We start from the raw sequence: 19,453 nt of genomic DNA on the forward strand, positions 1-19,453 counted from the left end.
AAAATGTCTATTATTGATTTGGATATGTACGGCGGGTGGTTGGGCGGTTGGTCAGGCAGGCGGCAATTAAATGTTGTCCGTGCATTAACTCATAAACCTTTCAACCAAAACTTTTGAAATTTTAATATGTTGTTACTGACTAATTGAAGGTCAAGTTCAATAATGGCGATTTTGACTTTTACCGTTCAGGAGTTATGGTTCTTGAAAGATTGAAAAAAGGAGTTTCCAGTCGTGTCCGTGCATTTACGCATGAACTGTCGACCAAAGCTTCCCAAATTTTAATATGTTGTTACTGATGACAAAATGGAAGTCAAGTTCAATAATGACGATTTTGACTTTTACCGTTCAGGAGTTATGGTGTTTGAAATATTGAAAAATAGAGTTTTCAGTCGTGTCCATGCATTTACGCATGAACTGTTTTACTAAAGCTTCCCAAAGTTTAATATGTTGTTACTGATGACAAAATGGAGGTCAAGTTCAACAATGACGATTTTGACTTTTACCGTCCAGGAGTTATGGTTCTTGTTAGATTGAAAAATGGTGTTTCCAGTCGTGTCCGTGCATTTTCTCATGAACCATTCAACCAAAGCTTTTGAAATTTTTATATGTTGTTACTGATGACAAAATAGAGGTCAAGTTCAATAGTAACGATTTTGACTTTTACCGTTTAGGAGTTATGGTTCTTGAAAGATCGTATAATGGCGTTTCCATTCAAGTTGTTGCATTTACTCATGAACCATTCAATCTAAGCTTTTCAAATGTTAATATGTTGATACTGATGACAAAATGGAGGTAAAATTTGATATTGACGATTTTCACTTTCACCATTCATCAGTAATGGTTCTTGTGATATTGCCAGGACACAAATAAATGTTAATAAATCCGGTTTGCTGTAGTTGTGACAGCCTCTTGTTGATTAATATCTTGAACATTATTATAAATAGAGATAACCTGTAAACAGCAGTAATGTTCAGCAAAGTTAGATTTACAAAGAAGTCGACATGACCAAAATGGTCAGTTTAACCCTTTAGGAGTTATTGCCCTTTATAGTCAATTTTTAACCTTTTGTTGTAAATCTAAGTAATCTTTTAGAAAAATCTTCTCTGAAACTACTGGGCAAAATTTAACCACACTTGGTCACAATCATCATTGGGGTATCTAGTTTAAAACATGTGTCGGGTGACTCAGCCAACCAACCAAAATGGCCACCATGGCCAAAAATAGAACATATGGGTAAAATGCAGTTTTTGGCTTTTAACTCAAAAACCAAAGTATTTAGAGCAAATCTGACACGAGGTAAAATTGTTTATCAGGTGAAGATTTATCTGCCCTGGAATATTCAGATTAAAATGGGATAACCGTTTGTTAGGTTGCTGCCCCTGAATTGGTAATTTTAAGGAAACTTTGACGTTTTTTTGTTATTATCCTGAATATTATTATAAATAGAGATAAACTGTAAACAGCAATAATGTACAGCAAAGTAAGACCTAAAAATAATTCATCATGACCAAAATGATCAAGTGACCCCCTAAGGAGTAATTGACCTTTGTAGTCAATTTTTAAGAGTTTTCATAAAATTTGTAAATTTTTACTAACATTTTCTACTGAAACTACTGGGCCAAGTTCATTATAGATACAGATAATTGTAAACAGCAAGTTAAGTAAAGAAAGATCAACAAACACATCACCAACACCAAAACACAATTTTGTTATGAATCCATCTGTGTCCTTAGTTTAATATTCACATAGACCAAGGTGAGCAACACAGGCTCTATAGAGCCTCTAATTTAAAACATGGGCTCTGATAATTGCCATATATGTTATATTAGCTTATATAAGTTTTGGATTTTAAAAAATGTTGGCGGACCTGTACATCATTGAAGACACATTTATATTATAAAATGCACAACTGGTGCAATAAAATTGATGTTTACCTTTAATATTATTGCTACTTAATCAAATCAATCAAATCAAGAAACAGTGAATAAATCTAGATAGTATTTACAATGTGTCAACTACCTAGATATAATAGATATAGGAAGATGTGGTATTAGTGCTGTTGAGACAACTCTCCATCCAAGTCACAATTTATAAAAGTAAACCATTATATGTGAAAGTACGGTTTTCAATACATAGGCTTGTATCCCACAATGAACAGCAAGATAAGTTTGAACTTTATCCTTCCTAAGAAATTTGCATAAAATTTTCAGCAACTACACTTCGGGGGTTGAAGTCAAAAAACTTTACTCAGTGCTCGGATCACAAAAAACACGCTTGACACATTATCAAGCATTTTGAGTAGTTGCTTTAGAGTATGAGTACAAAAGCTTTATGAGTTCAAAGCCTGAGCTTCCTGCAATTGAGTATAGCTGAAGGTTTACTGTGTCATGAAATTTTCACATTGATTGCTCATTAACTTCCTGTTAATGAAATATTTATATTGGAAGTTTAATCAGCTTAGGTTACTTATTCATGTATTTGTTGTGTTATTTTTAGACTATGAGGATTCACCACAATATGAAGCAGAACCTGTGTCTACAGAAGACTCGGATGCAGATTCCTTACCTTTACATAAAAAGAAGTCAACCAAGGAAAATAATCAACAAAAAATATGTTCTAAGAAGGGAGCTTCTCAAAAGAAAGAAAGTAATCCTAAAAAACTAGTCAGCATTTATTCAGAGCAATACACTTCACAGTCAGATAATATTGCCTCAAGTGAAGATGAAAAATACTCAGTTTGTGAAAATGAAAACATTGTCTGCGAAACGGAACATGAATTAGAGGAAACAGTTGATGACATCACAGCCCCAGTTTTATCTATAAAGGGAATTAACTCTGCCATAAAAGCATTGAAGGATGGAAGAAACACACAATTTGCTGATCAGGTATCTAGCATCATATCTTTGATAATATATTTATTTTTTGTTGAATTCAGATTCAGTACATTTGGTTGAAGTTTCATACTGAAGTATTTCTAATGGCTAAATTTTGATTTTCTATGATAATTTAATTTAATTTTAAGAAAAGCATTCAAAGGGAAACAAGTCAATATTTGCAAACAAGAAAAATACGAAAACAAAATATCATAAATTTGATTAATTAAAAGAAAATAATTTGTAACTTCTAAAACAAATAGAAATGAGTACAAATTTTATGTTTCGGATTTAAAAAATATGATAATACAACCTAATATTTTTTAAAGAATAGACTATATTAAGCAATCTGAAACAAATAACTGTATACTATGATTTATCTTTATATGAATGTTTCTGTTTAAACTTCAGTATGTGTACAAATATTGACTATAGTGCGTTTTATGGATGTCACATATTCTGAAAAAATGAGAGACTGTATGTTCCACAGGGTAATCATAAATCAAAAGATTTGTACTAATAGACAATACCATGGCCAATAGGAAGAATCAATCTTTATAAGATGGATTGCCCCTTAATGAGGATTTTTAACACCCTCTCATTGTTTTAGCAAGTAGTTAGAGAGAAACTAAACATGCTAACAATCAGCAGTACAAAATCAACAAAACAGATTGTCATGAATTTTACTCTCATCTATAATGTTGGAGATGGTCCATAGTTGAAAATGCATTTTAACCAATGTGAGCAACTCATGATCAGGCTCTCTTAGCCTCTAGTTGGTCCTAAATATGTTATGTAGTCACTATTTTAATTATCATTTACTAATTTAGTGTGCTGTTGATTTGTTTGTTCTCCTGGGTACCAATTTTAGTGGATTGAGGAAAAATAATATTTTCGTGGATATTTAATATTTTTTTTTTGACAAAATGTGCATAATAACAGCTAGAAAAATTTGTACTTTGTTGGAACATTTTTAAATTCCTGGTTATCTAATAACAAAAATTCTACCAAAAATGGTATTTCACGAATAATAAAGAATCAACAGTTACATGAATAAGTCAATGACATTGAAAAAAAAGTACTAACATTTTGATTACTTTATTTTGCAGATTGTATCTGGTACCCAAGATAAACATTGGATAAGGATTGAACCTAGAACAGGTGGTTCAGAATCAGCAGAAGATAATTTGTTATCCAATCCTTCAGATTCAGTTGAAAAATCAGTTGTGCTGGATTTGGAGTCACTTGAAACAAGGGTCTCAGAAAAAGATGTTCCAACAGTGATACATACTGATCAATTGGAAAGTGATGGTACAGAAGAAAGAACAAAAGACCAATCAGAAAGTGATATAACAGGTGAAAGGAATGTCCACCAATCTGAAAGTGATTTTACAGCAGAAAGAATTACTGACCAATCAGAAAGTGGTGTAACAGATCAGAGAAATACTGAGCAATCGAAAATTGATGTTACACCAGAAATGATTACTGACCAATCAGAACGTGGTGTTACACCAGAAATGATTACTGACCAATCAGAAAGAGAAGTTACAGCAGAAATGAATTCTGACCAAGATGGAGGTAGAAATGGAAGTTTAGAAAAAAGAAACTCGAGAGAAATGAGCACTGATTTGGATGAAAGAACAAATTCTGATGACATTGTAGAAGACAATGCTCTAAATCAAGTTGATACTTTACCTTCTGTATCACAATCTAGATTGTGCAGAGATAGTACTGAAACAGATCTAGTTAATATTGATGTTTGCAGTAAAAATATAAGGGAAGATTCTGTCGACATTGAGACATTGCGCCAGCAAATGATAAAATCTAAAAGTGACCCAGGAATTGATATTGAAAAAATAAGCAGGCGAAAATATGCAAATTCAGATAGTGAATCAATAATGAGTCCAGAAAAAGAACAGGAAAATTTGATAAGATCTAAAAGTGCTGTTGAAAGCTATATGAAAATAATAAATAAGATGAAAGAAAAACAAACTGGGGAATGTTCCCAGAAATCAATTCAAGAAAAAAGTGACGAAACACACGAATCAGACAAGATGAATGTATTTGAAAGTCCAGTATTAGATGAGTATATTGCAAATAATGCTTTTGAACTGTCTAATGTGTTTAGTAGTCCTATGGAAGGAGGACATAAATCAGTCAATAATTCAGAAAAATTGGCCAGGATGGGTAGAATAATGGAAAATGTTCGAGCTAGAAATTATTGTAAATCTAAAGGGGAACGTGAAAGTACACCAAAATCTGGATCGTGTAAGACAATACCAAATGATTATATAAATATTACAAGTTCTAACGAAAAAAGAAAAAAACAGAAATCTAAAAGCATAGAAAAAAGCAGTAAAAAGAATGATGCCAAATCATCTAAGAAAAAAATCAATGATGATTTTAATGTGAAAAACACTGACTCAACTAAAAAAGGTAATGAAGAAATAAATAGCGGAATAGGCATGATTAAGAGCCCAACTGGTGCCAAGAAGTGCCTATTTTCTAATTTAGGAAGACAATTTGGACCTGATGATATTTATGCTGCAAGTACTAGTGCTATAACTACAGAACAATCAACTACTCCTATGTCTGTTACAAATGGTGGTACTTCTAATGGTGATGATATTCCTTCAGAAAATATATCTATAGCCACAAATTTATTTCCAGAAACTGAAGTGAAATCTGAGGAGGAGAGCGAATACTTCAAATCTGTCCAAGAGGACATTGACATATCAAGTTATATCAGCAAAACAAAGAAAAAAAAGAGATCCAAAAAATCACCTAAAACTAAAAATAGAAAGTCATCATGGAATATGAAAGTCAGCATTCATAAGAAAGACCGATCTGCCAAAGATTTGAGACAATCTTCTGATTCAACAATAATTACTAATGATATAATTGGTGTAAGTTTGGCAGATTTCGAGATTAATGAAGAGAAACCTGTACTTTCTCCACAGAATGTTGGAATACAAAATGAATTACAAGAATCACCAAATATTGATCCTCCTAATTTAAATATTGAACAAGAAGAGGAATCGGACATGAATGAGTTAAGTGTTTTGACTACGGATATATTACAGCATTTACAACCAGTTGTTTATTTGGAAAGATTAAGTGAAAATATACTTAACGAATACTGCTCAAGGTCTTCACAATATTCAGTAGAGACAGACGATCAAACAGACAATAATTCAGGTTCAGACAGAAATTCTTTCGCTCCTTCAGAAAGCAGTGATAAAAATGGTAAAACGTATCCACCATTGAACGGATCAGATAGTGAGGATCTATCTGTAACTGATTTTGAGAAAATAGAGAAAAGTAAGACTTGTACAAATGATAAAATGGTAAATGGAAAACTTTCTTTAAGTAAACAGGCTGAGGATCCTGAAGTATCTGAAACAGGATCACATTATGAAGCAAATATGATGAAAAAAGGAGTAACTGAAACACGTGAAACTGAGAAATCTCTAATGAGAAATTTGAAAGATATTGGAGACGATGTAGCAAAATCATCCGACATTGTGAGATCTCCAGGGAGAAATTCAAAAGATAAGGCACATAGTAAGAATACTGCCAATTGCAAGTTAACACAAGTTCACAAACCTGATGTTGAAAATGTAAATGATATAAATCCTGCACAATCAAAGGGAAAGAAGAAGATATTAGATAACTCAATCCAATTAAACAGAACTAAAGTATCCACCAATGGAAAAGAAGTAATGACGCAAAGAAAATCACATAAACAAAAGAAACCTGTAAAAACTACAGGTAGTAAAGATATATTGCAAAGTCATGCAAAGAGCTCTGTTACAATATTAGATAAAGAATCTAAAGAGAGATCGCTACCAGAAGGTAATACTCTGAAGGAACCTGGAATGTCTGATACAAAATCTGATAATATGAACAATGACGGAGATATAGAATGCATTAATGATTGTTCAATTAATGATGATGAAGCCACTGATACAGAGTTTCCTGATGAGAATGAAGAAAAGGAAGTAAAAACTAAAAGCAGCAAAAACACTCAAAGTTCCACTTGCATTGATTATCCATTGCAAACTTCTACAGAGAGCACTGGATTTCAAACGGGTACTAATGGTGAACCTAACACAACTGAAGATACTACTAGGCAAGGAGGTTCTAAAAATCTGAAGAAAACATCTGAAGATGCAACTAGAAGAGATAAAGATACTTCTGGTTGTAGAATGATGATAGATAAAAAAGATAATGGCACAGAAAAACGCATTTCTGAAAATATGGAATCTGACTTTGCTATGCATGGTGATAAAACATCTGGTTATGTTGAAACATGGTCAGTTGATACAGAAAGCCGAAAATCTGTTGAGGGTGATGTAAATAATAAATCTTTACAGTATGCTGTAGGAAATACACAAAGGTTTGAACTCTCAGATTTGGAAGGGAACATTAATACTGGAACATCCATTGTCGAAAACGATTTAAAAAAATCACAAGATGAATATGAAAATGAAAAGAAGAAAGTCAGTAATTCTGACATGCAGACCCCTAAAAATGAAAAACAATCCGATAAAGTGAGAGATTTGACAGGTTTTCAAAGTGAAGAACATGAAGCAAATGCAAATGGTGAAGTAGAATTATTAAAGGAAAATAGCAGTGGAAAAGCATTAGATGATAATATAGTTGCTTCTAAAAAGCTGACATCATTAGAACATTTAAGTGAACAAGTAGTATCAGCTACTGAAGTAGAAGCAAATGGACTCAAGCTTATCATCAATGAGATTGAGCCTAATGAGAACAGAACCTCATTTACTGAAAATGAACATAGTATTCAGATTGAAGACAGTCAAGAAAACGAAGTGAATATTGAAATACAAAGCATAGGAGAGAATGTAACCATAAATGAATCTGATAATAGCTTAGCAGTAATTGACAATTTTAGAAACTCTGAATGCTCAGATGCCAATACAGAAAGTGATATAAACACAGAAGATCTTGATCGTACACAAAATGAATCTAGTGACCTATTTTCATCTGCAGAAGATGGAACAATTGTCAAAATATACACTAAAAGACCTGATATTTTTGAAAATAATTTAAGTGATGATACAGACATTCCTAAAAAATGTGAACACAATGAAAATTCAGATAGCAATACTGTAATATCAATGACTGAAACTATACAAAGCACAGCGCCAAATTTGGAAAAATTTAGTGAAGATATTAACAGTACAAATAATGATCCACCATTTACTAAACATTCACGCCCCAATTTAATATCAGGTTTTAGCAGTGGGATATCATCAGAAACTGAAAACGAAAACCATATAGAAATCCCTGAAAAAACAGCAGCTGAAAAGAATAATATAAGTGATACGCCAAGTGGAATAGTTGAAACGGATCCAAAAGATACCAACATATTTACATGTGGAGTATGTGGAAAAAAATTTGGAGATGAATTTGCATATCATTTCCATAGTATGAATAAACATCAGACATCTTCTGAAAAGGATATTACAAGCAATACAGAAACTAGGAATAAGTCAGTAAGCATGGATACAGATATTGCTACCATTGATACTGGCAAAGTAAATCATGGGAAAAAAGGATTTGCAAAACATAACAATCATAGGGAGATAAAAAGTAATGTGAACTGGAGGAGAAAAATATTTGAACGGACTGGTTCAATTGGAAGTAGAAAGCAACTTGAGGATTTAGAAACTAATGAAAACTCTGAAAGTGATGAAAATGGAAATTTGGAAAAAAGGGAATATGCAATGCCAAAAAAATTTAGAATTTTAAAAAGTAGCCAATGGCTTGATCAGCATATGAACACCGATGGTAAAGTTTCTTCAAGTGGAGAGTCTGATATAGCAGAAACATTAAGTAAAATAAGTCCAGTACATAAAAGCTATAAAAAGGGAAATTTTAATCAAACTGATTTAATCATAGGATATGGTGTTATGGATAAAGTAAGGGAAGTACAACGTGAAATAGTTGAAAGATCTACTCAGTCAAGAAGGATGAACAGAAATTCTCTCCCTGAGTCTTCCATTGAAGAAACCACAGAGACTACAAATCAAAGCACCAATAGTGAGGCACAAGGTAGAATCCCAAGCAAACGAGGTAGACCTAGAAAAAAGAAAAAGAAGCGCACAGGACATTCAACAAAGACACCAACTAAAGATGATTCTACGTTAAGTTCAGATAGTTTAAAAATTCACCCTTCAAAGGACAGTAGAAAAGGGTATTGCTCCAAACAATGGAAGAGTGCATTGCCCACATTATCTGATAGCAGTGATTTACCCGAGGAGATGGTTTCTCCAAATGAAGATGTTTGGTTTGGAAATAATCCGATGACAACCCAGAACATACTCAGTGAAAGTGGTCTCGAATCAGAATCTAGCAGTGTATCTGCTAAAAGAAAGAAGAAAACAAGTTTTAAAGGCATCGAATATCAAGCAATGTCCGTTAGAAAATCCATGACCGGGAAAGTTATGAGAAGAGAAAATCTTAAAAAAAATCCATGTGTCAGCTCATCTGAAGAATCTTGTGATGACGGCCGAAGTCTTGGGAAAACAAACTCTGAATTCGATCCATGTCATACTATAAGCAAAGCCCCTCAGATAACTGATACAAGCAGTGAATCATCTGTATCTAATGAACCATGTCGTACTAAGGCAGGACAAAGGTCAAATGTAGGTCGTCTGCATAAATATAGTCAAAAGTCTTCTGGACACAGAGAAACCTTTACAAATAGTGAATATGATCTGAATCAGATAAATGACTTTGTTAAAACTGGCACAGAATCAGCAGAAATGAGTCAAGATCCAACTCTGGCAGGAAATATCAGTAGATCAAATGATCAAGAAAAAACAATCACAAAAAAGATAACAAATGAAACTGTTGATGAAAAACATGTTGATTTTCATCAGACATCAGATAAAAATGAAATCTTGGAGAAACCTAAAAGAGGAAAAGGTAGACAGAAAAAATCCAGAGCTATTTCAAAACAAAAGAAACATCATGACAACATATTTGAAAACTTTAATGCTATAACAAATGCCAAAAGCCCTGAAAGCGTTACAAGTCAGGATTCTTCAAATACTAGTTTTAGCAATGAACATGGGAAAACAGTAGAGGAAAGTACTGCTTCACTTGATGACAACACCAAAGCTATCAAAGGCAAAGTTCTAGAATTCAAAAAGTCGCCTGAATATGAAAGCAATTCTTATATTGACCTTGTTGCTAGTGGCAACCAGAAGCTGGTAGATAAACGCAATACTAACAACGTAAGTGTTTCCAGTGATAATTTGACTTCGATGGACAAAGACAGTCGCAATAATGACCTTGTTTCTAGTGGAAATCTGACTTTGATAAATAAAAGCAATACTAACAATGTAAGTGTTTCCAGTGATAATCTGACCTCGATGGACACAGACAGTAGTAATAACATTGTTTCTAGTGGAAATCTGACTTTGATAAATAAAAGCAATACTAACAATCTAAGTGTTTCCAGTGATAATCTGACTTCGATGGACACAGACAGTAGTAATAACATTGTTTCTAGTGGAAATCTGACTTTGATAAATAAAAACAATAGTAATAACGAACTTGTTTCCAGTGGAAACCTGACTCCCATTGATAAAAGTGATACTAATAATGTAAATGTTTCTAGTGGATACCTGAATCTAATAGGTAGCAATATCCAATACAAACGCAGTCCAGTAAGCAGTGTTGATACTGAGGATATAGTAGAACCTTTAACCGAAATTCAAATGCCGATAGCAATTGAAGCTGACCTTCAGCCATTTAGTTTTCCGATTAACATTGATTGTGGTGTTTCAACAGATCAAACCACTACAGATAATTATGTACAACCTATGAGTATCATTGATAATACAGCCACGAAAGATTTGCTGTACCCGAATATTGGTGCCACATCACTTAAGACTATGCAGGAAGATTCTTGTAAGCTTGTAAATAGCTTGTCAGAGTATGCAGTCACTAGCAGGGAGAATAAAACTCATATAATTCATACCTTTGCTACCGATGCAGTTGTTGTTGAATCAGAAAATACTGCAAGAACGTCTCAAATTGAATCAGTAAACAATGTTACATCTCCCCATGAACAGTCTAATGTGGAATTAGGAAATTATGAACACAAAGGCAATGTATCACCAAATGGCACTTTTATACGAAAAGATAAAAATATGGAAAACAAGCGTACTGACTTTGCCTTTAAGAGACCCGCACCCGTGGCTGGTAAAAAAAGTAATCCCTGTTCAGACGACAATGACAGTGATGATGGGAAAACGGATTCTTCAGTCCCGCTAATTGAAAAACAGACAACTTGTAGTCTTTTAGAAACTGTATTCAGGTCAGATGCAGTATCTCCTCCGAAAAGACGAAATGTAATGTTTGTCAATTTAACAAGTAAAAAAGCTAGGGAACTAGAAAGGAAAAGAAAGGAGGAAGAAAAATTAATACAAAACCAACCGAAAAAACAAAATGTGCCTTTCTTTTTTCCTTCTAAGAAAAGAAAGATAGCATCACAACTCAACAAGACTCAAAATGATAATGTTTGTAGACAAATTGGTGGTCCAACACCATCCAAGACAATAAAACTTGAACGGCTTAATACCATGAAAAATATAGGAGTTGGTAGCAAGATACCTAACAGGGAAACCAATCATTCAATTGCAGCTAAAAAAGTTAGAAGTAACAGTCAGCTGACTCGCAATAGCTCAAAGGATGTAGGAGTGTTAAGTCAGGGTTCAAATAAAGAGCCCGTTTACGATTATGGAGCTAAAAATATCGGATTCAAAAGTCAACAGCAAAATACCAGAGGTAAACATGCAGCAAATAATAGTATTCAACCAAGTCTTGGAAAGATGGGTTTTAGTAGAGGAAAATTGATCGGAAATGACGGTCGGCCATTAAGTAGGGAAAACAGAGTTCAGATGCCTCAGGAAAATTTCAATCATTTTGAAGTAAAAAACATAGCTAATAGCAATCAAACAGTAAATCAGAACTTTGGAGGAAAAAATATCCATCTATCTCATCAACAAAGAGAAAACAGTAACCTTTTTGGAACATGTAAAGATATAGATAATCTCTTACCAACGATTGGAAATTTGCAAAGTAATGATATGGGAGTATTGGGAAGTATGAAACATGAACAGGGTTCCAGCTCCAATAACTTATTTGATTTTACAGATATCTTCGATGTCAATATAGTAACACAAGACAATTTTTATTCAGAATCTACTGGTTTAGTCATTGACAACAAGTCAAAAGTATTGAGTGGAACAGATCTTGCTTTAATTACAGAAATACCCATAAATATACCACCAAACTTGACGGCTGTGAACAATGTACAATCTACGAACAGTATACATACACAAGGCAACATCGGCTATAAAGATATGCCAAAATTATATTCTGCTGCAAACATACATGACGTAACATCCATGCCCATCACACACACAGGTGGACCTATGCCTGCAACTCATGAACAATCAAAATTATATGCAGATCAAGATGGTAGAGATATCATGCCAAATTTAACCCCACAACCACATGGAAATATACCAGGAAATCATATCGTTTCTTCGAAATTGTGTGCCATGAAAAGTCTTGTCTCTAAAAATAATGATGACCATGTGATAGATTTTTTGGACTTGGACAGTTCTCATGCTGATAGAATATTAGACGAGATAGAGACAAACCCTCAGCCGTTACACCAATCTGATCATGAAAAATTACATAGAAGGGGGAAATTACGGTCCCTATATATGTCACACAATTCAACAACCAGTGGACAAGCTCATGGAAAACTTACTTCCACTTTGGCTCCGTCTCAAGGAGCGTTTATCTCGAGTAAGGCAATTGGAAATCAGATGAATATGAATAATTCAGGAAATGATATACATATTGCCGAGAGAGGACCTGCTATGATATCTAACCCAACTCATCTACTGGATAACTTAATTGAGAATGAAAACAAAAAGTTAGTTGTCTCCCTTCAAAAACTTACCGATAGTGACATACAAAAGCAGAATCAAATGACGGGTTTAGAAACTATGGAAACCGAACCAGAAACTTATCTGGAAGAATATGAGGAGGGTGAAGATTTACCAAGCTTGAAACCATGGCATTGTGCTCTTTGCAATGAACAATACCGACTTAAAAAAGAACTAATTCGTCACATTTCTATAGTCCATGAAATTTCACAGTTTGATTCGCGACTGAGAAACTATATGTGCAATATGGAGGGTAAACCAATGTCTAAAAACTCTCAGTTACTTTCTGATGATATAATAAAAACAGGACATAGTGCAGCAGGTAAACATTCTGCCTCATCTGTAACCTATGCTGATGGGAACACTTTGTCCAAAGAACAATCTGCTCTTGGTCATAGAGACAAGATTATTACAATTGTGGATCAAGACGAAGAAACCGTTAACCAGGGAGGTGTAAATAAAGTAAACAATCAGCAATCAAAGATAGCCACCAACGTCACTATTGATGCTCGCTGGAGATGCCTAATATGTCCGATGAGATTTCTAACAAAAATCGATGTGATTCAACATGTTAGAATGAAACACAAACAGGCTGCTGGTGAAAGCACTCCTTACGAATTTGAACCTACGAGTAGTCAAAATAATCAAATCAATCAGTCCGCATCAAGAACTGTAGAGAAATCTAACATTGTAAATAATCCATCTTTTACTGCTCCAAGGAAAGTTATTAGGAGAAAGAAGGAGGAAAAGAAGAAAGCAAAAGTTAAAGAAACATCTGAAATATTAATTATATCTTCTAAGACCAACTCTATTCCTTTTGATATATTCCGAGCACCTATGGACGAACCTGAAGAGTTGAGACAGATATTATCAGTAAAATGGTATTGTAAATTATGTCCTAATTGGTATAGATTAAGGAAATGCTGTTTACAACATGTGCAGAAAGAACATGACATCAGAGGTAACTGGGCCAGGTTCTACTTCCATAACTCACAACAAGTGACGGCTATTCCGAGCATGGAAATATGTACCGGTCCTCACGTCGACATCAAGGCATATCAATTCTGTATTGTCTGTGGACGGTCCTATGTAGATATGAACGAAACAACTAGACATGTACGTCGCAATCATGGCTACATTGCGGAAGTTCATCGTACAATGTGTGTTCAGGATAAAATGGACACAGTAAAGATAATAGTTGCATGTGATATTTTTATGGATTTGCATATGTACGTTGTTGGCAGTAAATCGGCCTTACTGGTCCAGAAGGATTTTTTTGATGAACTGTTTACAAATTGTATGAGTAATAATATAAGGGATTTCAAGGATTCTGATGTGGCGGTGGCAAGACAATTAAAAAGAATTCTTTTTGAAAATGGAATGATTAATTTGAAACCTTCAGAACAAGAGATGTTGGGAGATGTTGCTCATAATTATGACGTCTACAAAATATCGTTTCAAGAAGATTTTCAGTGGGATAGAGGAAGTCAGAAGCACGGATCAACGGGCGGGAAAATGTCACCAGAAGATAGTGATTCTAGTGAGGACAGAGATCCTAGCACGTCTAGTGAAGGAGGGAGAAATGTAAGCGAAGAGACTGGAACTTCTGATTATTCTGGCAAATCTGACGTTGTATCATTGCATCGTTGTCACAAATGTAACCTTTCCTTCGAGGACAGGATGACGCTGGACAAACATAATCTAACCCACAAAATTCAGGTCAGATTTAGCTGCAGACTTTGTAGTAAAAATTTTCCGAAGTTATTTTTTCTTCTCCAGCACTTAGAAGTAAAACATAATCAAACACAATCAACTTATTTCCAGTTTGTTCTCGAACATGAACAAGTTATTATGGAAGAGGCTGAAACTGAGGAGCAGATCATGGACCAAGCATTAGAAGATGAATCCGACTCGTCAAATTCTGCAATTATCAATGTACAATCGGGTATAGATGATGATGATGATGATCAGGAACTTGATTCGGATGATGTTGAAACAACAGAAACAAGAACATGTTTTGTTTGCGGAAAACATTTTGAAACGAGACTTTCTTTATTCACGCATTTGAAAGATAAGCACAAAATTTATAAAAGAAAATGTTTAAATTGCAATAAGAATTTTTCTTGTAAGACTGACCTTCAGAAACATTTTGCTGATATTCACGATATCGATTTTGTTGTTGATTTGTCGGAGCAAATCTTCCGTTGTTTTGTATGTGATGTGATTATGGAAAGTCGTTCTGAATTAAAAGAGCATTTACCAACACACGAGAAAGAAGGTTATAATTGTAATCTATGTGAAATAAAGTATACTGCACCCTCTAGTTTGAGATTTCACAAAAGGACAGTTCATTGGAAATTAGAGGGGACAAGGTCGTGTAAAATCTGTGATGATAAACTGTTTACCAATATGAAGGCTTATGAATCTCACATGCTGAATCATTTTTATGATTTTCTTGGACCAATGAAATGTGCAAAATGCAATATTACATGTAAGAATAAAAAGGCATATAAACAACACATAGCAAGCCATGGAGTGTCACTAGTATGCGAACATTGTGGTAAAGTTTGTTCCGACCAGCACGCGTTGCGCCATCATATAGTTACTCACAATTTAAGTAAAAAATGTGAAGTTTGTGGAAAAATGCTTAATAAATATAGCTTGAAAAATCACATGACAAAAGTACATGGTGAAAAAGAAAAGGCAGCGTGTCCACATTGTGGTCGACTTGTAAACCAGAGTTACATGAACGCTCATATCGAGGAAATGCATAATAAGGTTAAAACTTTCGATGAAAGGAAGAAAAAAGTTTGTGATATTTGTGGAAAAGTCTTTAAAAGACCTGGACTATTGAAAACACACATGGTCGTACATACAGGAGAGCGTCCTTATGTATGTGAAGTGTGTGATCGAAGTTTTGGTTATAAAACAGCATTAAATACTCATTATGCCACACATAAAGGATTCAAGCCACACAAATGTAAATTTTGTACATCATCATTCTGGCTAATTAGTCAATGTAAGGCACATATGAAATCAGATCATGGATACATTGACCCAGATTTGAAACACGCATGTCACTGTTGTGATAAACGATTTAAACACTTGGCTGGTCTACGTTTACACATGGATGAAACCCACCCGGAAATGGTTCCCGGTCCAAAATTTTATCCTTGCCATAAGTGTAAAAAAGAGTTCAAATACAGGAAAAGTTTGAGGGAGCATGTGGCAGTGTGTTCCCCAGGAACAGAGTTGGGAAATTTATATAGGAAGGGCAATGATAATAGTGATTCTTCCGTTTTTGTTGAATCACAAGAACCACAAGTTGTTGATATGGATATATTTGAAACATTTCATGATGTAGGTCAAAATGAATTACAAATTCACGAGCAGATTATTTCAGAACAACCACACATTGCAAGTGGGATGATACACAAGCAGTTGACCACTGCAGATGGACAGCAGATTATCATTCAGGAACAATCTGGTGATCTATCCTATCAAACAATATACATCCAGTCAGAAGATCCAGCTAGTCAGGGACAGGTCTATGTTCAGGATGTGACAAGTCAGGACCAAATCATTCTACAGGAAGGAAATAATGAAGGGGAGATAATTGTGGCATTACCTGACAATTGTGGTGAATATAATGTTGATTTTCTGACTTCTAGTAATGATATTGTACAAGATGGAGATATTGGATATGCTGAGATAATTGTACAAGATCAATAAAAACTGATAATGTTTGGTTTATTTAAATCCTACGCAAACTATTAAGAATGGCTTTAAGTTCAGAATTAAATGTGTGAATTGATTAATGGTAATCTTTAAAAGTGACAAATAAAGCACTGAGCATACCTCTATTGTGGTAGATTGGTTTTATGGACTTTTTAAAAACAAACTGTTCTTGTTAATAACATGCAGGAAACAAGAATATTTTTGAAACTCTTATGTTGTATTAATATTTTTCCAAAGCGTTTTTCCCCACTACTGAAACAAATAAATTTAATTGATTTTTGTTAGGATCAATAAATGTAATTTTTACAAAAGTTATATATTACTTTCCAAATTTTGATGTACGTTTTAGCAAATTCAATTCTACCATATTTCTGCATTCATAAAATCATTACATTAATTACTAAATTTACATACAGTAGTATGTTCAAAGAAATGAGATATTATGTATAACAGGTTTCTGTGGTGGTTTTTAAAATACCATGTTCATTTGGTAAAAGTATTATAAAGGCCATATTTAATGTATATTTTAAGCTATCCATGTATATGAGAGAAATTCAAAAATATGAGAGTACTAGGAAAGGAAATGATTTAAAAATAGCTTTAAAAGAAACATGTTACGTAGATACTTTAAGGTTGTTAGTATGGCATGATTGTAACTGTTTTGCACTAAATAGAGTCTGCATTGAGCCATTTATTCTTTAATTTACTGATAATCTCTTTGATATGAGATACATTCTATAAGTAGTTGCCTTTTTTGTATCAGTTATTTCCCTTCGCTGTTTAAATGGTCATTAATTTTCATAGACAATGAATAGCCAACTGAAAGGACAAATGTATCTTTGCATAATGTATTTGATTTTTTGTCGAGCCTTCGACTCTTGTCGAAAAAGCGAGACTAAGCGATCCTACATTCTGTCGTCGTTGGTGTCGTCGTCGTCGGCGGCGTCCACAAATATTCACTGTGGTTAAATTTTTTGAAATTTTAATAACTTTCTTAAACTATACTGGAATACTTTCAAATGTGGGCAGAAGCTTGTTTATGATCATAAGATAGTATCCAGAAGTAAATTTTTTCCGTATTTTACTTATAAATGGACTTATTATTAAATTTTAATAACTTTCTTAAACTATCATGGGTTTGTACCAAACATGGACATAAGCTTGTTTATGATTAAAAAGATAAGTTAATTTTGCACACAAAAAAATCTGTTTTTTCCGTATTTTACTTTTAAATGGACTTAGATTTTCTGTCCGGAAACAACACATTCACTCTGTGGTTAATTTTGTTTAAAATTTAATAACTTTCTTATACTACTTTTAATTTGTACCAAACTTAGACAAAAGCTTGTTTATGATCAAAAGCTAGTATTTAGAAGGAAATTTTGTTAATATTTTCTACCTGTGTATCTGTATTTTACTTATTTTACTTAAAAATGGACTTAGTTTTTCTTCCAGGTTAACTGGCAGTTAACATTACATACAGTCTGCAGTTAAAGTTTTTAAACATTTATTAGGTTCATAAACTATCCTGGATTTTTACCAAACTTGGACAGAAGCTTCTTACAATCAAAAGATAGTATCAAGAGGAAAATTTTAATTGATTTTTCTCCTCATTTTTGTTGAGCCTGTGATTTTCAGCAAAAATAGGCGAGACAATGGGTTCCGCGGAACCCTTACAAATTTTTTAATCTAAGAATTTGATATCAATACCCAGTTGTTTTTTTCCGTGAAGAAAATTTGTTAAATTATCTGTATATAACTTTCAATTCATCATGCGTTGTATGGACAGTAGCTTATTATGACCAGTTAGGAACCAGTCTACAATAGACAAACATCTCTGTGTTTAAAGTTTGTAATATCAGAATCACATTTGTAATTAACCTCTAGATTATTAAGAAGAAAGGGGTGGGGTCATTGTCTGTATACATTTTGAAGATTTTCACTTCTGATTCTGAAGGCTGATTATATACATTTGAAATAATCCTGGTAAATGTTAACTGTTAAATTTTTGAAATGTCACACAAGTTGAGCATTCAGTGAATTTTAATCATTGCTACTTTGAATTACGTAATGAATTGTTTTTCAAATTACTAGGGGTCAATGCATTTCCTGTTTTCTTAGTGCATCAGTTTATTAAAAATTGTTTTATGATTTGTTATCGTTTTTATTTTGTTTATAGCAGAGGTTTTGTTCAGATTTTGAGTGTTGAAGTTTATACAACTTATTGCACCATTTGTGCCATACATTTATTATTATGAAAAACTTATTACCTGATATACTATCGTTGACGTTTATTTAATTTTAAATTAAAAAAACCCAACAAAATTGATTTTTATGAGCATTAAGTGAATTATCATTGAACAGTTATGAATGCCTTTGTATCTTTTACAAAATGTTTAACATTTTATCATTTTGCTGTATAGAATTAGATATTTTAAATATTATATAAGACATGTTATCTGTATTACTTGTAATAAACAAAATATTTTAACCAACAGTATGTAACATTGTAAATTGCAATATATCTTGTTCTACGCATCATTTTCAAGCGAATATTATATATTAATAAAATAAAAGTGCTTCTCCTTTTATGTTGCTCAGTATACAATATGCTATTGATGGATGTAGTTAAGTTTGTTTTTATTACACAATTTTTGATATCTTCTTTTTTTTTCAAAGAAAGCCCAGTGGTATGAATTTGCTTTAAAAACTAAAAGGTCCAGAACTATTTCAATATTTAAATGAGTTTTCATTCTTCACAATGTCATAGGTCATGTATTACATGTCAATGTTAAGGATTGGGGCCTATTTTAATCACTTCTAATCAACACATTTTTA

At 33.3% G+C, this 19,453-nt stretch overlaps 1 protein-coding gene across 1 annotated transcript in view; it reads left to right on the forward strand.

Annotated features, from left to right (window-relative positions):
* Positions 1-17,670, forward strand: part of LOC134718860 (uncharacterized) — a 36,143-nt gene extending 18,473 nt beyond the window's left edge. Inside the window, exons 6-7 of the mRNA XM_063581681.1 lie at positions 2,497-2,885; positions 3,983-17,670. Of these exons, the coding sequence (XP_063437751.1) occupies positions 2,497-2,885; positions 3,983-16,609 (13,016 nt within the window). The 3' untranslated portion in view covers positions 16,610-17,670. The remainder of the gene's footprint in view (positions 1-2,496; positions 2,886-3,982) is intronic.
* Positions 17,671-19,453: the final 1,783 nt, after the last annotated feature.

The sequence above is a fragment of the Mytilus trossulus genome, chromosome 5, assembly GCF_036588685.1.
Source record: "Mytilus trossulus isolate FHL-02 chromosome 5, PNRI_Mtr1.1.1.hap1, whole genome shotgun sequence".
Taxonomy (NCBI): Eukaryota; Metazoa; Mollusca; class Bivalvia; order Mytilida; family Mytilidae; genus Mytilus; species Mytilus trossulus.